The sequence below is a fragment of the Odontomachus brunneus genome, unplaced genomic scaffold (assembly GCF_010583005.1).
Source record: "Odontomachus brunneus isolate Ranch 3 - 2012 unplaced genomic scaffold, Obru_v1 Obru_scaffold_143, whole genome shotgun sequence".
In the NCBI taxonomy this organism is placed as follows: Eukaryota; Metazoa; Arthropoda; class Insecta; order Hymenoptera; family Formicidae; genus Odontomachus; species Odontomachus brunneus.
Window position 1 is genome coordinate 26,653 of NW_022639593.1, and position 22,320 is coordinate 48,972.

The window sequence follows — 22,320 nt, forward strand, 5'->3', positions numbered from 1 at the left end:
ATATGTATATATATGTATGTATGTGTGTGTGTGTGTGTATTTATTATAAATACAGGTCACGATTCTGCAGTGGATGAGATAGCATGTTCTAAAGAAAATCAGAAGGCTAAAGAAATAGATAATACAAGCAAGGACAAAGTTGAAGACGACAATAGCGGTGGTAAGCAATAAAGGAGTGTAGAATATATTAAAAAAAATAATATAGAAATATTTCTCAAGATATTTCATATTTATCTTTATATGTACTTTAAACTTGTTAAACGAAAAATTTATCTTTTATTTTTTACATGTACTTTACAATTTTTAGACGAAACGATATTAACTATAACATTAGATGAAACATCTCAACAATTGGCGGACAATGAAATACAAAGTAAACATACAGATGTAACAATAGCAGGTAAGGAAAGTTTTGGTAAATAATTAAATTTTTTAACAAATATGTTAATAATATGAAAAATTACATATATGATCTATGTTCTTTAAGAAATTGGAAGAATTGTTTTTTTATTGTAATTATTTAAGTTTGTGTAAGTTTAAGATATGAAGTTTTAGAATGATAATACGTATTTTTTAAAATTATATTTTTTATTTTTTATTATATAGATAAGATACAAAGCAGCTGCACAAAAGATTTATCATCTGATATTGAAATTGAAATAGATGATGAAATTAATTATACAAACGTTGAAAAAGATACGAAAGGAGATAAATCTAGCATAATTGAAAATGAAGAATATTTGACAGAAGTTGAAGATTCGCAGATAGATATGTGCAAAAAATCGCCTACGAAAGAATTAACAGTTAGGCTTGAAAATATATTTGAAACTTCTGTTGGGCCGAAAAGAAGTCCAAGCAATAAAGAAAATCAAACACTAAATATTATTAATGATATATCAGCTGAAAAGAACACAGGACCTATTATTACTAACGTAACATCGTTAAATACTAAATCTTTGACTACAGTCTTTGTGAATAAATCATTAACAGAGAAAGAAATTAAATGTACGAGGAACGAGTCAAGTTTAAGTAAACGCCGTCACTCGAGAGAATCTACAGAAACTGTAGTGAAACATACCGCCGTATTGAAAGAAAGTACTGATAACATTGAGGAAATAACGGATTCTTCTACAGATCCTTTAAATCCGATTATAATTCACGAGAAGAAAAATTTAGATAGTTCTTCAGTAGACGATACAACTAAAAGACAGAGCTTGGTGCATGATGTAGACAAAAAATCAACTACGAATGATACAGTTAAACAAGTTTCATTGATTAAAGATACAGAATTAGTTGAAGAAATGATCGACGATCATATATTTGTTGAAACAGTAAGTAGAACTGATGAAAATACAACAAAAATGGCCAATAAATTAGATAGAAGTGTTATGGAGACTTGTAATAAAACCATTGATAGTAGAGGGAGCTCATGTTCTTCAATTAATAATAGTGAAATAGTATTAGAGTTGGAAGAATCAAATGCGTCCCAAGATAACAAGTCGTCTAATGTCGAATCGATGAAGACTATGGTAGAATCCAATTTGGATCATTCAAATGAGTCAATAGATGTTGAAACTTGTGATAATAAATCCACCGATAAAGTGGCCTCTATAACTCAAGATAAAACAGGAGACGATTTATTGGAGTCTGCAGAACAGATAAAGAATTTATCCGATCATATAACGAAATCAACTCCGGAATCATCCAGTGCTATTTCGAAGACGATCAATTCTTCCTCTAGCGATTTAAACATAGATAATTCAGTGATTAAAAATATACAGTTTGGTGATATTATGAAAGTTTCTGAGGAATCCACAGCAGATATGTCTAGAAAAGAAGAATCGATGAATACTTCATTGAAAATCACCATGATTTCAACACAGCGAGAGAATGAAAATACATCGGCTTTGAACATAGGAGAAAAGAGTACACAATTGGATCATGAAGATAAAGATCAAGAAGATTCAGAAAATATGGAAATCGATGACGATAAATCTGATGTCGACATTGTTAGCATGTTTCGAGATATTCCGGCCGACGAATGGAAGAAAGATGTAGCTGAAACAAAAAAAGCTGTCGAAGATAAATCCAATCTTATTTCGGTAGAAAATGAAAGCGAAGCCGAATGTGATCTTGTTTTGGTAGACAAACAAGCATGGTTGGCGGCTGAAAGCATAAAAGCAGTAAGGGATAAGGAATGTTTCGAATATGATTCCGATGATACTGTTTTGTTGAAGAGTAAATTAGACGTTGAACAAGCCAATAGTAAAAAAAGATTGTCCGCCATAAACGAAGCATTATTAATAAATATCGATGATGATGACGAAGAAGAGGAAGATGAAGAAAAAGAAGGAGAAGAAAAAGCAGTTAAACCAATTAAAACACGAAAATCATCGATTAAAAGAAAATCTGTATCAAAAGATGAAGATTCTTCAACTATATGTATAGATGTAGATAGCTCGAACTCCATCGACAAATTTTTAAACAAATCGGAAAAATACTTAAATAGAAGTAGTAGTCGAGGTGCTTCTAGATTAAATAAATCGGGACAGACATCGGATGAATCGGACGATGAAATTGGAGATGACTCAAATAAATTAAATAGAAGTTTACAAGCACGTAAAAATACATCTTTACGAAAATCAACCGAAAAACGAGTATCATTGAATAAATCTTCAAAAGAAACACCTTCAAGACAGAGCCTCCAAATCATACAAAATAATTCTGTGAGTAAATCCCAAGCAAATAACTCAGAGGAAGAACTAGATAGTATAGAAACATATACAAAAAGAAATTTGAAGAAGAAAATGCGATCTTTGGGTAAATTGGAGAAACGTGAGGACGTAGATATTGATGAAGTCGAATCTGGAAGCAAGAAGAGTTTGTCAAGCGAGGAAAGCGGTAAAGAGGATAAAGATGAAAATGTAGGAGATTCTGATGAAAATGACGAAGATATGCAAAATAAAGATTTAAAGCATAAGAAGAGTAATTTAAATTGTTCTACGTTAGCAATCGCAGGATCAGTTTCAAATAACTCAAGTAAATTAAGCGATAGTACTGAAGATTCGTTAAAACACTGCGAATATATAGCTTCCTTATTCGAGTTAGAGAGTGATACCAATAATGACGATGACGATGGTATAGGCAGTATAAATTCCGATATTAAAAGAGAATATAATCTAGATGCATCGGAACAAGAATATTCTGATAATAATGTCCCCTATGATGAGTGTAGAACTTCGGAATCAGAATCTTCAGATCTTGATGACACCGGTTCGGATCTTGCTGATTTTATAGTCGCTGATGATGCGATAGAAGGTGAGAAGTACGAAGAAGAGGGAAGGGGAGAACAGAACGATGAAGATGACGAACAAGAAAAAGAGGAGGTTGAAGCTGCAGAACAAGAGGAAGTAGAAGATAAAAATGTAGACGATGAGCAAGTGGAGGATACAAAAGAAAATGATAGCACAGATGCAGAAGAAGATAAAGAGGAAAAATCTGTCGAAACAAAGATAAATGTGAGTAAAAATAATACCTTCGATAAGTCACTTAAAATCGGTAAAAATAAGAGGAAAATATCTACTGAACATATTATGGCTTGTCAACCAAAAAAGAAGGAAGATATTCAAGTCAAGAAATCACACACGAAGAAAGTTGAAGAAACTAATATTATCGATACATCTGACTCGATTAAGAAGAAGAGAAAATCATACGTAGATGAAACAGAGCAGGATTCGATAAAACAATTAAATAAATCTGAAATAAATAGAAAAAAATTGGTGTATATACCCGTGAAATGCAGTACGCCAAAGATTAATTCTTCTGAAGAAGAATTCGCGAATGATGTTGAAACAACTGTGACGGCTTTGGGAGCTTTGGAAGCTGTAGATGAGAAATTAAATAGCATGAGTGAAAGGACACAGCATAAGAAAAAAAAGTCGAGAAAGGATTCTATATTGAAAGATCTCAGTTTCAAGGAACCGAAGCATACAAATAATAAAGAGAAATTATTACATACTAGCCTTCCTTCTGATGTACTGGAAAGAGTAGAAAAAGCGAGACCGATGTCCAAAATGACTGAACTAAGCAAAACGATGAACGTTACTCACACCGAAACGCCTACAATAAGAGACCTAAGGAAAGAAAAGTTGAATGAAAGTGCTCCAGAATTGAAGTTAAGTGCAGAGACTAGTCAACTGCAGAAGAGACGATTATCCAAAGAAAAAAGTAATATTGCACAAAAGAAAACAAATAAAGTGGATAGCGACGAGGAAATACCTAATCTTATAGCGCTGTTTAATGATAACATACAAGAGCCTAGTCAACGAAAACAGAAAAAACGTAAGAAGCAAGTGGAAGAAACGTCGAACGAGAATATCACGGAAAATGACGTACCTCAAGATGCTACAGAATCAGATATTTCTAAGCAGCAGAAGAAAAAGAAGAAAAAAGAGGAGAATATTGAGCTTAGTCAAGTGTTAACTGCAGAAGATACTATTCGCAAAGATACATGTCGGCTTATTGAGAAAAAGAAAAAGAAAATTCATGTTATTAAAACAGACGAGAATGCAAAAGATGATATACAGCAAGAGAATATTCGCAGGAAAGAAAAAGGAACGTTACATATAGTACAAAATGAAGAACAACACAAAAAGAAGAAGAAGAAGAGAAAACAAATTGTAGCTAACGTGGAATGTGACGATACTCTAAATACAGAATATATCACGTTTGCAAAAAAAAAGGATAAACAGCAAAAAATAGAAGACAGTACAGAGTATAGTTTGCCGAAGAAATCATTAAAAAAGAAGAAAAAGGAGAAGGAACAAGAGAAGATAAAGAAGAAAGAAAAGATTCTATCATCTCAAACTGAAACTTTGAAATCGTCCAAATCAAAATCTGCTAAAAAAACGGAATCCGAAAAATCAGAATTGCAAAATGTCGTTTTGTCAAAAACGGTTGAATCTAAAAATGCTGCTTTTATCAAAGCGCGAAGTGAAGCGTTGGAAGCCATCAAGTCTGCTACAGAACGTATTAAACTCCATAAAAAACTGAAGAAGAAGAAGCAGCAAGAAGATAATGCAAATATGATTCAGGAGCAAGTTGCAGTGGTTCCTATTAAGAGAAAGAAACCAGAAATATATCTTGAGGAACAGAAGCAGGTTCTACCGTCATCTACGGGTGGTTTGAAACGTCTTCCAGACAATGTAATCGACAAACTCTTGGATGTACCAACACGAGTGAAGAAACGAAAGTTTTCGAAAAATACAGAGCAAGTCATGCCGTCACTATCGATGAATAATCCCAAATTTCTCGAAACGAAGGTGAAGAATAGAACTTTCGTTCCGTTGAGTTCCAACGGTGGTACCACGCAATTCGCTATAGTAAATATGTCGAAGCCTAAGAAACAGTCGTCGAAAGCGATCAATTCAATAATATCGTATAAACAACGTATGCTGAATAAGAATAGCCGAGAACCTGTTTCTTCTTATTTGATGTACCTACAAAAGCAGCATGCAGTGCAAAAATCTGCAAAAGATGGATTTTCTGATAATGCGTTTTGAATTCCATTTTAGTGTTACTAAACTTATAATAATATTTTTTTGTTAGACTACAATATTGTAATAGATCATAGTAATTCCCGTAAGTTTAAATTAAGCATTTTATGTTATATGTTACATGCTCTAAATATTGTAATCAGATCAATATTATTAAAAAATAATATTGAAAACATTTTATATATTTTTCAATGTTGTATTTCGAGCTGTGCTGTTTAATATGCTTCATGGAATTTTATGTTTGTTTTTTTATTTCTGGATAAATAAAAAAACGTTTTAAAGCATTAAAGTAAATCATATGTAGTGTCAAGTTACATCTTAACAATCTAATCTCTGTTCGGATATATAAATGGAACATATAATAAATAAAAATTATAAAAATGTTTATTAATGATGTAATTATTTATACAATACCTAGCAAACAAATTTCTATACAGAGTGACAGGTGGTTTTTAGATTGGTCAAAAAGTCCGATTCGATATTTTACCTTTTTCGACAGTAAATCGACCGCTTTCTACGATAGGCAGGTTTTTCCAACTGTTTGGTAAGTTAACTGATGATTAAATCATATATCTGTTCTCCTTCAACTTAGACAAAGACACACATATAATTAACTATCAGTTAACTTACCAAGAAGTTGGAACAATACTAATATTACCAATACAATTAATTAATGTCCGTTTCTACCAACTTTGGTTAACTTAACCAGTTGGTTATTCCAATGGAATTGATCAATCACATTGTAGTCAGACTTGATAGATGCGATTGGTCAATTCCGTTGGAATAACCAGCCGGTTAAGTTAACCAAAGTTGGTAGAAATGGGCATAAGAATTATAGGCATCATAGGATCCACAGGATCGCGATTATTTAGTTGAGATGAATAATTTGCTTTATTGAGTATAATAAGTTGTTTGATTGCATTCTTTGTGATCATTTGATACGCCTATCAAATAATAATTCTATCTAATTATCTTAATTTCGGCGATGCGCGTAAACGATATACGAAGCTAGTACGCATCAAAAAGATGTATCATACTAGTTAACATACCATCGTTTACACGAAATTACCGGAATAAAGATAAATTAGTATAAAATTTATTTGGTATAACTTCACTTTTTATTTAGTATAATATTATTAAATATAATAAATATTAAATGACCACAGTTGTAAGAAGTTACTAAAGTTAAGACTCCTGACTACTTGCCGCGGAACTCTTGACTAATGACATCAGAAGCGAGAAAACACATGTTTGAAATTCTTACGTTCTATTTCCAAGTAAAAAGATATTTGTATGAAATAATACTTTGGATTGCTTAACCATATTTGTAAAATGCTTCCAAAATTATCGTTTTCCTTTGATAGTAAATATCCCTAAAATTAACTTATCAAGCAATCTTTCTTTTTAATCTATCTTTTCTCAATTCTGCTACATTCATTTTACAGCTATTTATTGACTATCAAGAGAAAAGGACAGTTTTCGGAACATTTTACAAGAATATATCCAAGCGATCTGAAGTGTTCTTTCATATAAATATCTTTTTACTTAAAAAAAAGAATTTTCAACGCGTTATTTCACATTTCTTACGTCACAACCCAACATGATAAATCAGGAGCTTTAAATTTGATTTAAAAATCAAATCGAACTTTTTGACTGACCCAATTCTTTTTTCGGGTTATTACGTCATAACGTCGATGAAATAGATTTTTTTTTAATTTCAACTAGATTAGAGACTGATACGAATAACAAATCGTAATGTCTTCTAAGTTCTTCTAAGTTTACGTGATGGGCGAGATTTCCCTTTTGATATTTAAAAAACAAGCACCACTTCCGCCATTATTTTGTCCTCCAAATAACACACACGCAAGACCATTCATTGCAATACTTCGCCAAATTTTATCCACCCACTTATTAATAGTATGAATTGTTTTTTCTATCCGTTCGTTCATTAATTGCTCTTCTCCAATATTTACATGGCATAATGTGAAACCGTGGTCCATTACGATTTCGGAACTCCGAGATATAGCATGTTTATCGTTGTCCGCTATTACGAGACGTACCTATGATTACCATAAAAATTCTATATTATTCCATTATTAACTCTTTAAGTGTGAAACATTTCAAAGCTAAACGATAAAAAAGATGCAATATTTTTGGCTGTCGTAAATCAATTGGTGAAAGAACCAACTTTTTGAAAAATTGAAAACAACGGACGGAAATAGAGACAATCTTTTTTATTATCGTCGCTAACGTAAGTGGACATTGCATATGAATATCTATCGCAACAGTTGATAACTGTTGCTTGTATCAAGAATACAAGGTGCTTAAAAAAATATTAATACTTATATGAAAAAAAAATATTAATACTTATATGAAGAAAAAATATAAGTGTTAACGTTCTTTTGAAACATCCTGTATAAGTCGAAAAAATGTATCAAACGTATATATGCGTCCATAGTCCATAGTGTCAGAAGATTAATATCAGTCAAGAAATGAAAAAAATATTGATTAACATATTTTTTTAACGTTCAATAATTTCTAGAAACGCATACTTACTTTATCGTCTTTAGTAAAGTTTGCATCACTCATGACATTTAGAGACGAACTCTTTAGATATTTGGCATATTCCGCTATCACTTCCTCCTTGCCCACGATAGCGGCAGTGTTTTTGTCCTTCGTTACGTGATTAAATATCGACGTGGCATATTTCTTGGCTTCCATTTTCTGCAACGCCCGTTGTGACATTGTCTCTGCACTCGCCTTCATTTTCAAGACTTCTATATCGCAGTCACCTAACAACACTGCGTCTCCGTAATTTACGCTATTCTCTAATTTTAATTGGACCAATTTCATAGAAGCTTTAGAGTCCTCTGTCGAACAATGTCCCGCTTTATTAGCCTGAATTGTTTCTCCAAGAAATTGTTGTGCCAAAATCTGTAGTTTTGTTTTCCTATACCTAGTTAGATATCGAAGAGACTACTATTAATGTAAAGCTTATATTTTGCTTATAGCAAGGTAACTATAAGCTTTTTTTTCTTAACACGTGTGTAAAAAAGATTAATAAATTAATAAATTGCCTTTAAAATGGGAACGAATAATTATTAACCTTTTGCGGTCCTATGTTGAGTGTGACTCGACATCACGTCGAGTCTGCGCGTTTAGCGCGGACCAGAAACTGAAACAAAACTGTGAAAGTTGCGCAGACCGCAAAGAGTTAATACTGATAAATGTTTAACTTTATTGCAATGTTAATGTTTAACTTTATTATAAGAGATATTGTATAGGAAAATAAAGAAAAAGAGATAAAAGCTTTATTTATGACTTAACTCGATATAATTATAATTGTATAATACAGTACTGAATATACTGTATATTTGCATAATTGCATGCATATTTATAGTAAATAACAAATACCTGTCGCCAGTTACGTTGAATATCACGGAGGTGTCAATAATATAAGGATGCATCATTTTTAACGTATGTAGATCAGAATTCAAACTTTGTCCTACGAGAATCGCGTCCGGCGGAAATATTTTTCTTAACATACACTGTACGTCGCTTAATTTAACCGTAACATCCTCCAACATTTCTTTGGTAATACCACTGTAGCGAGTCAGATAGTTCGTTATCGTATTTTCCGGTTTCACTAGGCTATCATAAATAATCTGTAATTAAAGTTAAAATCGTTTGACATATACGTTTTTCCATAATGCAGCACACATAACATTACACTTACATTCATTTTCTCGTCCACAACACTAATTCTAGTAAGTTCCAGATTACCGCTCGTTGTCCTACACATTTCACAATCTAAGGCAAACATTGGTGACATTGCTGTAGCTTCTTCGTAAGAGTCCTTGGTCAATATATATGAATCGTATCTGAAATATATCAATAACTATGAGTTTTCCTTGACAATATAATTTATGTAATATAATCGTAACAAAACCTTTACTTTTTTGCTAAAATTCCTTTCAGAGGTACAGGATAATTTTCTTCCACCATTTGCCATAATGACAAGAGTAGTTTTGTTCTGCAAAATTTGTCAGTTTGCGGTAAATTTTTGCAAGTTTTATTTTCCATGTTATTACTGTTTACTGAATGCACCGGGAATACGGTTTTTAATAATTTTATGACATTTCCGGTTGTCTGGAAAGCAGCTTCCAAAGAACCATATCCTGAAAATTTATAGAAATATCAGAGATATGTCACATTTGTACATACATGTGAAGATCTGTATAAATAAAAATACAGAGTTAGATAATAATTTTTTAAAATAAATTAAGTTAAAAGTTAATAGCTTGTAAAGTTAATAGCTTGTAACTTAGTTACGTTAAAAATTATATAAACAAAAACTTAATTAAAAGTTAAGTTAAAATTAACTTATTAAAGTTAAAAATTAATTATGCACTCAAAAAAAAAAGAAGTTTTATTGTTATTATTTTTTAGTTTTCTTCTTTTACATTGATTGCAATAATTTTAATATTTATGAATTATTCTAACTTATACAGAAAAATTAATAAATTAACGTTAATGCATTTCAAAATAATTAGTTTAAGGTAAAAGTTAACTCACTTGAAATTAACTTAATTAAAATTGAGGTAAGTTAGATTAATTAAGATATCTTAATTGACTTTATAAATTGAAAATTATAATTTTTTAAATTTTATTTTTAACTGCTAATTTGTCACTAGCTACTCTAAATGTGAGGCAAGTATATAAATACATACGTTTGATTAATTTAGAACTCTGTGTTCCTGTTAAAGGGACAGCTGCAAGTTCTTCTGTTATAGATGCTCCATAGATAGCAGGCGTTACTACTTCCAACTGGTACTTCAAATTGTTTGTTATATGTGGAAGCATGCTCTCATGCGCCATAAAATGATACAATGATAATCCTTCGATCACAAGAACTACAGTATGTGTCACCTGTGGAAAAGGGATATCTTGAATCATTCAACATGATTTAAATTTTCTCTGAAGAAATGCCTAAAAATATGATACAATAGCCATTATTACCTTATTATACTTCTCCAAGTTACACCATCTTTTTGGTAAGTAGGGAGAGTTATTCCCGAGTAATGAATATAGCAGAAGATGCTGTATGTCGCTGAGAAATATTGGTATCCTCTTTCCCAATTGACTTACCTCTATAGTAGCATTTTCACCACCTGATGTAAGAATAAGCCTTGGAATTGCTGAAAGTCTTTTTTTACGTTCCCTAAGCTCTTGTTTTAAGAATGCATATTCTTTGCCACTTAATCTAGACAAGCAGTACACAAGCATTGTAACTAATTTATTATATATTATATATAAATTAATTTATTACACTTGGTAACAAGAAGATAAGCTCTATGTTAATTGATATAAAATACCTAGGTTTTTTATTTGCTTGTAATTCTGATTCCTCTATTGCTTCAGAATCTCCTTCATCTCTAACATAAGCCAGCTTGTTTACATTATCTATATCCATATTACAAAACTGTTTATTGGAATCTTCTCCAGCCAGATTTATTTCATTCTGTTCACTGGATACATTATTGATAACTGATGTCTGAAAACAATTTTATAATTTTACAATTGCAAGTTTTACCTTAAACAGTTTTTATGCCACTTTTATTTTTATCAACCTCTTTCTGAGACTGTAATTTTGCTTCCTTATCCTTGTCGTTGAGCTTTGCAATTTCTAAAAATGCTTCTATCTTTCTTTTCTTCTTTTCTATCCTTTGTAATTGTTTTGTTGTAAGCTTGTTCATCATCTATTACTTTGCATAGATTGTATAAGGTAATTTACAATCTATATTATAAATATAAGATTACATTATATAAAAGTACATAAATACATCGCATTTAAAATAAGCATTATTTATATATTATGTTTTCAAAAAAAGAAGTTACTTTATGTGCAATAAACTTTTTATACTTAATAAACACAATATTTAGATTGTAAGTAGTTCTTGAAAAACAATATATATATATCCTTCAATCTAAGCTTTTTTTGTAATCTTAATATTAATTTGAAAAATATAATTGAAAAATATAATTTATAAATTACTATATATTTTATGAAATCATTATAAAAATCAAGTAACTATTCTTAGTTACTTTTATCCATTATCAAATATTGTACCATTTTCTAGTTAGATAGTCATATTATTATCTATATTTATATATATATTTTATTCATAAAATCGTGATGAGGTGATTAATAATTTATAAGTTTGTGCATTCATGCTAAGTTGTATAATGGTATCAAATAAAATTATATATCAAAATAGAAAATAAAAAATCAATAATTAATCAATCAATTTGTTAAAATCACAAGCAAATTGTTTATAAAAAAAAATATTTTAGTACAAATATAACATTTTTCTTCTCCATTTGCGATGATTTTACATCACCATGTTTTTAGCTTTTTTTAAGGATATTTCAAACTATGCATAACATAATACTCTTATTTATATTTATGAAAAGTAAATTGCTCTTTTCCCTGACCATAGTATTCCAAAAATGAAATGATGCAAACACGATCTTTTTTATGGTAATTAAATTGGAAGTATTCCGATATAAATACAATGTTATATTAAGGTTATGTAGCAAACACGAGGAGAGTACAATAGACCTGTTCTTTGTAGCTGCACTGCTGAACTGGTGCAATATATTGAAGTGAAACAAATATAAGTTTTCTCACTCTAACTTATTGCACTAGTTCAGCAGTGCAGCTATAAAGAACAGGCCTTATATTTAGGACTATCGCACACAAATTGACATAACTGCATATGCATAGCATAAGACCATATGTACCAATGAGCATCGAGTATTAAGTCGCCATATTGGTGTTCGATGCTTAATATTCGATGCTCATTGGTCCATACGATCTTATGCTATGCATATGTGCGTTCGAAAACATCACCCGTGTGTATTTTGTCACACTCAGATCGTTCGAAAACCCCTAGTGGGCACATTAACCATACGACCATGACCGTTCGAAAACCGTACTCCGTGGACCACTCGTGTGACTTTTCTCCACTCTCTTTTGCGCGGTGTGAATCGGTGGAGATGGTGGAGAGTGCGCAAAGAGTGCAATACAGTATGAAATTACTAAATTATTTATGGTTTTTTGTTCTTCGAAACATTCGTACAACCATTAGCCATCACGGTAAGATAAAAAATTTAAATACAGCAGTGTAGGTTAGCCAGGTTTAGGTTTATTTCTATAGTGATGTATATTGTCAGAATATTGTCTTTAAATATAAATAAAGCTTATTAAGCTTTTTGTATTTTATAGGTTCTGAAATTTTCTTACGAGATACGAGGCACGTTAAAAGTCACGAATCAGTAACAATTTGTGAAAAAAAATGGAAAATTTAATCCCGGGTCGTCATATTTTATGCATGGATATTAAAAAAAATATACAAAAGGATGACAAGGGAAATGTCTATATATACGATGTTAAAGGTAAGGAGTAATAAATAAGTTTATAAATTTCCTTAGGCCTGGTGCCCACGATGCTAGAAATCGATCCGAGTTCTCGGACCGAGGAATATATAGCCAATTAACTTTCCAGATAACTAAATTATAAATTAATAATTACTAAATTAATTAATTAATTAATTACTAAATTTATTAATTTATTATTATTTTGCTGAGAAGCAATTATAGCTAATGTCGAAATACGCTTTCGATCATTTTGTACAACATATGTAGGCACAACACACATGTAGTATGTCACATTGAGCATTCTTCCATGGCTGTTCGAAAACTCCTCTCGATACCAACTCCACTAACCCCACCAAGCCCATCCACCACAGCCACTTTTCGTCGTGGACTTTCAGTGTTTTCGAACGCACCCCATATGCAGTTATGTCAATTTGTGTGCGATAGCCCTTATACGTGACATTCTTGGTCTGTTCTTTTCAGCTATACAGCTGAACTGGTGTAATAAGTTAAAGTGAGACAAATATATTTTTTCTCACTCTAACTTATTACACCAGTTCAGTAATGTAGCTGAAAAGAACAGAAATACTATGGTCAGGGAAAAGAGCAATTTACTTTTCATAAATATAAATAAGAGTATTATGTTATGCATAGTTTGAAATATCCTTAAAAAAAAGCTAAAAACATGGTGATGTAAAATCATCGCAAATGGAGAAGAAAAATGTTATATTTGTACTAAAAAATTTTTTTTTATAAACAATTTGCTTGTGATTTTAACAAATTGATTGATTAATTATTGATTTTTTATACCACATATGTGTATAAAGAAGGTTATGTTTTTCATAGGCCTGGTTTACATCGTCAACGTTAGTTATGTTCTGTTTTCTGGCTCCATGTAGAGACTCCTGAATAGAGACTGGTTATTAGAGATGCCTGATTATGAATCGATTATATAAGAATCGATTATATTTTTCGTAATTGATTCGCAAATAATCGATCCTTTAAAATACTAGATTCTTTTTGAAATCGATACTTTTTTTAACAGAATCGATCAATTTAATATAATTTTTGTCGCTAAAGCCAGCGGCACACGGTGCTTGTTTTCGTGCTGAATTACTTGCTGGATAGAAATACTCTGTTTTGATTGGTGCATTTTTATCTATCTTCAGAAATGCATCAATTAGGACCCTTATTCTTGAAATAGTTGTGTATACGTAAGTTTTATTGCGCAGGTTTAATTATACCATAAAATAGCTGCGCAATGAAAATTACGTATACGCAAAAATTTCAAGAATATAGGCCCAGAAAAGAGTATTTCCATTCAGCAAGCAATCCAGCACGAAACAAGCATCGTGTGCCGTTGGCTTAAGATGTTGCGCTGCGCATCATGGAGGTGGAAGTAGAACTAATCAGAAAGTTGCCTAAAAATATATTAATCTAACTTGATGTCTGATGAAGATAGCCATTGAGTTTTCCACTTTTGGACAACTTTCTGATTGGTAGCTACTGCGCATTTAGCAGAACGTTTCACCTTGTATATTTCCACCATGGCTAAAGCCATGGTGTTTACGTTAAATCGAGTACGAGTTGAATATATATCAGTTGGACACGGGGCAATTGGACACAGTCCAATCACAAGTCGCTGTTCCAAGGGACCCTACAAATGTCTCTAATCACACGGTGCTGTGATTGGCTGTGTCCAAATGCACCGTGTCCCAGTGCACCGCTCCCGTACGAGTTAGTTCCATTAGGATCGAAAAATGTAATAGGCACAATTATCTAGTATCTTCATAGTTTAAGACAACTCAGTATGCTTTCCGATGCTCGAGTTAGTTAGAGTTAGCTAGAATAGCATAGCGGATAACATGAGCATCAGGTAGTTGATTTTCAAAAAATGTTAGTTATTAATAAGTTTAATCTCATATAGTATGTTTATACCGAACGTTTAGTACGCGTATCAATTAATAACTTTATATCTAATTATTTTAATTTCGGCGATGCAATATATTCAATTAATACGATACGTGTTTCTAATCAATATTGCACTATTTCAATATGACATTGTTCATATACATCGCCGAAATCAAAATAAACTACGGTAGTTACTAAATCGATTTTAAGTTGCCGTGTAAACTTATGGCTTCTGCATACAGAATGTGGTAATGCTTGCCGCGCGGCGGAAATCCGCGCGACAGCCAATCAATATGTTGTTTTTCCGTAAGAGCTAGAAGGTTATTACGGAAAGCAGCATATTGATTGACTGTCGCGCGAACTTCTGCCGCGCGGCAAGCATAGGTGGGACCTGATTGTCCATGATACGATTGGACACAGATTGTAATGATTGGTTCGACCTAGTAATTCACTAGATAATTCTTTTCATCGGTTGCTTGTGTCCAATTGTACCGTGGTCAATGGGCGTATATCAGTTGGACACGGGGCAATTGGACATAGTCCAATCACAAGTCGCTGTTCCAAGGGACCCTACAAATGTCTCTAATCACACGGTGCTGTGATTGGCTGTGTCCAAATGCACCGTGTCCAAGTGCACCGCTCCCGTGGTCAATCGGGACGCTCCCGGCAAGCATTACCGCGTCCTGTATGCACGAGCCATTAGTCATATACTTATCTCACTTTAACTTATTGTACCAGTTCAGCAGTGCAGCTGAAAAAAAACAGAACACTGGTTTTGAAATAATGGCTCCTGCACACAGAACGTTTGCCGCGCGGCGGAAGTTTGTGCGATAGCCAATCAATATGCTGCTTTCCGTAATAACCTTGTAGTTCTCACAGAAAAACAACATATTGATTGGCTATTGCACGAACTTCTGCCGCGTGGCAAGCTTTGTGCGTCTTGTGGGCAGGAGCCATAAGATTCGACTATAAATGCCGGCCATTATCCCGAAAACTAAATGGGGAATATGTTGGTACCAACGAAAACTTCTGGGTAGTGGAACATTAATTCTGTGAATTGGCGACACTATTGAAGTAGTAATGGCTTCTGCACACAAGACGCGGTAATGCTTGCCGCGCGGCAGAAGTTCGTGCGACAGCCAATCAATATGCTGCTTTCCGTAATAACTTTTTAGCTCTTACGGAAAAACAACATATTATTGGCTGTCGCGCGGACTTCCGCCGCGCGGCAAGCATTACCGCGTCCTGTGTGCAGGAGCCATAAATCTATGAGTTCGCGGAGTCTTTTGACACATACGTGTGTACATATATATAAAATAATAAACAGTGTAGAACGAAAGTGCACATGGTATTTAATTAAAATTGAAAAATAAGTAAATAAAAAAAAAATAACACGAATAAGTAAAAATAAAGTGCATAGAGAAGAATAAGGTGAAAAATATAAGAGGATATGTTATTATATTAAACGTAATTATACACTATCCAGATAGCACAGAGAATTCAAAAAGGGTAATTATTAAGTTTAGACTCCTCACCTTCAATTTTGAGGAAACTAGACTCAATCGACGCGTTTTTTTTTTTAAAAAAAACAACTTTTTCCTCTAACGAAATCGTCGCTCTATACTACGAAGCAAGATATTAATAGACAAATCTGAGGGCGTGTTAGGTTAGAAAATCGGGAGCGGTGCACTTGGACACGGTGCATTTGGACACAGCCAATCACAGCACCGTGTGATTAGAGACATTTGTAGGGTCCCTTGGAACAGCGACTTGTGATTGGACTGTGTCCAATTGCCCCGTGTCCAACTAATATACACCCTAGAAAATCTGTCATACCATCTATCTCTAGCTATGTAACTGGGGGGCTTCGCCCCTCAGACCCCCCTAATACGGGGGGTGGGGGTTATAGTCTCTTGTGCTTAAGCTAAAGAGTGAATTTCTCACAAGAGACTATAATCCCAATCCCCCGTGTTAGAGGGGTCTGGGAGGCGAAGCTCCCCAGTTACATAGCTAGAGATAGATGGTATGACAGATTTTATAATTTTATTATTTATTCCCTTTTTCATTGTGTGTGTGTGCATATTGCTAGTATAGTTAATAATTTAGGGTGTATATCAGTTGGACACGGGGCAATTGGACACAGTCCAATCACAAGTCGCTGTTCCAAGGGATCCTACAAATGTCTCTAATCACACGGTGCTGTGATTGGCTGTGTCCAAATGCACCGTGTCCAAGTGCACCGCTCCCAATAATTTATACTTAATATTTTATAACATGTATTCAAATGTAGCGCATGATCGTGTAAAAAATGCTTTCGGGTTTCAATAGAGATTTTGGTAAACGATATAAAAATTGTTTTATTAAAATATAATAATTATAACTATAAATATAACTATAAATATAACTATTATTATATTGCATAGGCTGGTAGATTTTTTAATTCAGTACGGTGTTTTAGTACCTAGTATCAAGTGCAACAATTGTGGGAATAATATTGATGTTAATAAGGAAATATTAATGTACCGATGCAGAAGACAGTACTATGTTAAAAATGTACATAAGAAACGTATCTACTCCGTGCTGGTATTGGAGGTTTCTTCCTGGAATTCGGGTGGCCCTAGCTGGTTAGTAGATGTCCCTGGCTAATTATCGGAGCTACATGATGGAGGATATATCTTCGCAATGATGTCGAAGAAAATTCTTATCCTTATTGAGCCACTATAGGCGCGTTTGAATAGATATTCGGCTAAATATCCAAGTTTGTGATCCTCTCGGGTCCCCTATCTTGGTATGTTTGCGCGAACCTCTCTCTAAACACGTTCTATATGTTGCGCATGTGCACCTAAAATTACGTTAAACATATACAATATGCAACTTATTATTAATTTTTCACATTACTTACCAGTTTCAGGATCGACGAAATTATATGAGTGATTCACTGTCAAATGTTGGAAGCCTTCATTGTCTAAGTAATTATAAGATTTCCAACAGTCTGAAATAATGGTGGTGCCTGGCAGAATCCACTCTTTTATACATACCAGAAGTGTTGTCTCTGTCCGATCCTGAACTGGAGTGATAAAAATCTTCTTCGACTCTCGCTCATATCCTCCGAAGATCCAGAGACCTTTGATCAGGCGACCACGATTATATTGTCTTCGTCCAATTTTTGCCTCGTCTATTTCCACCGTACGTCCTGGCCCACCGAGCTTCTCGCTGTTTTTTATTGCCCACAGCACACAGACCTGTAATATGAAACAAATTTAATATTTTGAACTATTTATATTTTAGTAAGATATATATAATATGTACGTGATGTGTTGTTTCACAATATTCTTACCTCTCGGCAAAAATTAAACCAATCTATAATCGTGGATGCCGAAACGCCAGTTTCATCTACTGTGTCATTTAGACGGGGATGTCTTAACAGCAGGAAACATGCAACAATGTTGCAAACCGTTCCCACGTCTAGATGACTTTTACTAAACCAGGTACCAGCATTGCGGCTGAAATCGCACTGCTTCAACATACGTTTCTTATGTACATTTTTAATATAGTACCGTCTTTTGCATTTGTACATTAACTTCTTAATTTCTTTATTAATATTAATATTATTCCCACAATTGTTGCACTTGATACTAGATGTTAAAACACCGTGCTGAATTAAAAAATCTATCAGCTTGTCTTTGCATGCAGTCAATCGACCGAATTCTATAAGGCCCGACATTGTTCCCAGTAATGTTATAATAATATTGCATTCCATTTTTTGTTTTTTGATAATTTTCATATTTCGTACGCTCTATGTAGTAGCGCTGGGAATGCGCATGTACCAGGTGTAGAAGTATGAAACCGGAATTCCCCTATAAATGGTGCCAGCGTTCAGTTTAGTGACCGTAAGACCGCTACTGCCGCGCTATTATATTCTCCTAACAGCTGACGAATATTGTCAACAAACATAACCCCAACTTTCATTCTCTAGTATATTTTTGTATAACCTTAAACATGTCACGTTTCGAGCCTACTAACTATGATTTGCGGACAGCATTGATTTTCTGTTATCATTTAAAGAAAACTGCTGCAGAATCACATCGAATGCTTGTCGAAGCTTACGGTGAATATGCTCTTGGTAAATCTCAGTGTTTCGAGTGGTTTAAAAAATTCAAAAGTGGTGATTTTGACGTGAGGAACGAAGAACTATGAACTATGAACTATGAACTATGAACTGCTGAAACCTGGTCAAACCGTCAATACTAATCGCTACCAACAACAAATGATCGATTTAAATCGAACATTGACTAAAAAACGACCAGAATATGCAAAAAGGCAACACAATGTCATTTTGCTCCATGATAATGCCCCATCACATACAGCAAAACGGGTCAAGGAAACGATCGAGTCGTTCAGTTGGGAATTACTACCGCATGCGGCTTATTCTCCAGACTTGGCTCCGTCCGATTATCACCTGTTCGCATCGCTAGGACACGCTCTCGCTAACCAACGCTTCGATTCGTATGAAAATGTGGAAAAATGGCTAGATAACTGGTTCGCTTCAAAAGATGAAAAGTTTTTTTGGCACGGCATTCATAAACTGCCAGAGAGGTGGGAAAAATGTGTTCAAAACAGTGGAAATTATTTTGAATAAAGTATTATTTATCACTTTCGAACAACAGACGTCTTATTTGTATAAAAAAATTCCGGTTTCATACTTCTACACCTGGTAACCATCGGGCATGCGCATAAGACCGTGGGCAGCTACACGTCGCTACATATCGTCGGAGTGACAGATTTCCTAACCTAGTGAGCTCTTAACTTTAACGTTAAATATCTCGCTTCGCGGAAGAGAGCGACGATTTTGTTAGAGGTAAAAGTTGTTTCTTTAAAAAAAAAACGCGTCGATTAAGCCTAGTTTCGTCAAAATCGAAGGTGAGGAGCCTAAACTTAATAATTACCTCAAAAAGAATTAAAAAAGAATTCAGTCGTATGTCACTAATTCTGAGTTCACATTTTTAGACGTAAAAAGAATTGTTCAGAGTTCAGTTCAATAAAAAGAATTCTTTTTGTATCTAAAAATGAACTCAAAATTGGTGACATATGACTGAATTCTTTTAGAATTCTCTGCGCTATCTGGGTATTAATGTTTTACTTTTCAAATTTTTGGTGTACTTTAATAAATATTATTAATAATTGAAACATCGTCCTTTGCATTGGAACCATTGTCAAGGAAGGAAAGAAACTTGAGCAAAATTGAAAAGAAGCAAAGAAGATTGCAGAAGATGGGACATTGAGAAAAGTAAATGGAGAATAAAGAAATATACATGTCAAATAAGTAGCAAATATTCTCATAAAATAAAATATTGTATATCTTATGTGTTCTTTGTAATTGTATATGTTGAACCAATTCTTTCCTTGAATTTATTTTTTTATTCCAGCTTTCCAGTCTCCCTTGATTTTTGGACAAGTATTCTAATTCTTGTAGAAACCAATGCAAACATTTTCTGTTTTCTGAAAGATAAAAAGCATACACTAGTTAGCAGAGTATATTACAAGGTAACTATAAATAGAAAATGTCTGCATTGGTTTCTGCAAGAAATGGAATACTTGTCCAAAAATCAAGGAAGGCTGAGAAGCTGGAATAAAAAAATAAATTCAAGGAAAGTATCGGTCCAACATATACAATTACAAAGAGCACATAGGATATACAATCTTTTATTTTATCAGAATATTCTACTTATCTGACGTATCCCACACAGCACAAAAGTTTCAAAAAGCTTTCAGAAAGATTTCAGGAAGATATCAGAAAAGTTTAATGTTTCTGAAACCTTTTTGAAAGCTTTTTGAAACTTTTATGCTGTGTGGGATATATTTTTTTTATTCTCCATTTACTTTTTTCCATGTCTCATCCTATGGAATCTTCCTTGGTTTCTTCAATTTCTCACAAGTTTCTTTCTTCCCTTGACGATGGTTCCAATGCAAAGGACGTTGTTTCAATTATTAAGAATATTTATTAAGGTACACCAAAAATCTGAAAAGTGAAACATTAATAGTATATGATTACGTTTAATATAATAATGAATCCTCTTATATTTTTCACCTTATTCTTCTCTATGCACTTTATTTTTACTTATTCGTGTTTTTTTTTTTATTTACTTATTTTTAAATTTTAATTTAATGTCTCTATGCACTTTCGTACTACACTGTTTATTATTTTATATATATGTACATTCAAAGGCAGCTATGGTGTCCCTCGGCGGGCCCGTATACGCCTCTCAAATAGTTGAAAGCGACAACAAACATATACAGAGGACGTACTGTACGTCTTACGTACAACGCGAAAGAAGCGAAGAAGGCACGTAGGGGAAGTGATGGGAGACATTTCGATGTTGCATCCTTTTCACATGTCGTCCGATTGAGAGAGAAAACATCAGCAGACGTTACAGTTGTTAGTGATGTCCTCAATAGCTGTCTCACTCATTCAACGCTTGAATGCAGAGAATATGAGCGAGACAGCAATAGGGACACCGCGCTGTCTCTATAGGTGTCTCGCTCGCTCTAGTATCCATGTATCACGCTTTCCTCTTTTCTCCTTAGCAGAAATGCACGTTGTGCCGATGAATGACACCGAACGACAAAATTTAACTTTTTTTGTTGTACGAATGTGAATAGTCATTTCTGATATATTTTTGCCCGCTGAGCACAAATCCTTAGTCCAAATTTGGTTACCGCGTTACATTTTTGAAAAACATACATCGGAAATGATAGACATATTTCGTCATAATGTCGCTTTTTTCTTGTTTTTGCTTGTTGATTCGTTACTAGGAGACCGCGCTTTTTAGCTGTTCATATTTTTCCTTTTTTTCTCTGCATAAATCATTTATCGTGGTGTCGTAGCGGACGATAGTGAAAAAGTGTAAAAACGATTATGCATGTGAACTTGTGTCCTGAGGTACGAGATCGCATTGTGGGGCAGTGGCAGGCGGGAAGAACAGTAGCAGAAATTTCTGCTGCTATTCCATGTTCTGATAAAACTGTCCGATGATGGATACAACGATTTAATGAAGGGGGCGATCATGCTTTGCATGATGGGAGCGGTGCACTTGGACACGGTGCATTTGGACACAGCCAATCACAGCACCGTGTGATTAGAGACATTTGTAGGGTCCCTTGGAACAGCGACTTGTGATTGGACTGTGTCCAATTGCCCCGTGTCCAACTGATATATATCCTTGCATGATCACCGTTCATAATCGTGGATCTCGGACGACCGGAGCACAAGAAGCCCAAGCGTTAGTCGCTGCAGTTGGTAAGCAACCTTTCCGCACTGTCCAGGAAGCCATTAATGCGGTGAATTTGCCAATATCCCAGAGGACCGCCCGGCGACGTTTTAACGAAGCTGGGATTCATTGCTACCGTCCAGCCCACA

At 33.8% G+C, this 22,320-nt stretch overlaps 2 protein-coding genes across 9 annotated transcripts in view; one reads left to right on the forward strand and one right to left on the reverse strand.

The window, feature by feature from the left end:
* The window catches only part of LOC116850344 (dentin sialophosphoprotein-like), a 12,391-nt gene extending 6,451 nt beyond the window's left edge, over window positions 1-5,940 (forward strand). For 2 of the 3 annotated variants that reach the window (XM_032828529.1, XM_032828531.1), the window contains exons 4-6: window positions 56-160; window positions 308-400; window positions 607-5,940. In XM_032828529.1, the coding sequence (XP_032684420.1) occupies window positions 56-160; window positions 308-400; window positions 607-5,561 (5,153 nt within the window). In that variant the 3' untranslated portion in view covers window positions 5,562-5,940. The remainder of the gene's footprint in view (window positions 1-55; window positions 161-307; window positions 401-606) is intronic. The other variant, XM_032828530.1, reaches the window with a different exon arrangement.
* LOC116850345 (RNA exonuclease 5) lies at window positions 5,922-12,310 on the reverse strand. Of its 6 annotated transcripts, none has more exons than XM_032828535.1 (10): window positions 12,293-12,310; window positions 11,186-11,352; window positions 10,931-11,109; window positions 10,575-10,818; window positions 10,286-10,484; window positions 9,511-9,733; window positions 9,292-9,436; window positions 8,970-9,220; window positions 8,112-8,511; window positions 7,334-7,615 (listed from the first exon to the last, which is right to left on the reverse strand). In XM_032828535.1, exons 2-10 carry the CDS (start codon window positions 11,312-11,314, stop codon window positions 7,334-7,336), a joined length of 2,052 nt encoding a protein of 683 aa, XP_032684426.1. In that variant the 5' UTR covers window positions 11,315-11,352; window positions 12,293-12,310. The 6 variants fall into 6 exon arrangements, 5 of the variants coding, with proteins under 5 accessions (XP_032684427.1, XP_032684426.1, XP_032684425.1 ...); XM_032828534.1 differs by lacking the exon at window positions 12,293-12,310 and adding an exon at window positions 12,247-12,283; XM_032828533.1 differs by lacking the exon at window positions 12,293-12,310 and adding an exon at window positions 12,178-12,242.
* Window positions 12,311-22,320: the final 10,010 nt, after the last annotated feature.

Excerpts from the sequence above, each read along its gene's own strand:
- LOC116850345 (XM_032828536.1), bottom strand. The coding sequence starts at position 11,314 with ATGATGAACAAGCTTACAACAAAACAATTACAAAGGATAGAAAAGAAG. Across the intron at positions 10,485-10,574 it reads ACTTGGAGAAGTATAATAAG|GTGACACATACTGTAGTTCT; the intron begins GTAATAATGGCT and ends CCTTTTCCACAG. Across the intron at positions 9,734-10,285 it reads GAGTTCTAAATTAATCAAAC|GATATGGTTCTTTGGAAGCT; the intron begins GTATGTATTTAT and ends ATAAATTTTCAG.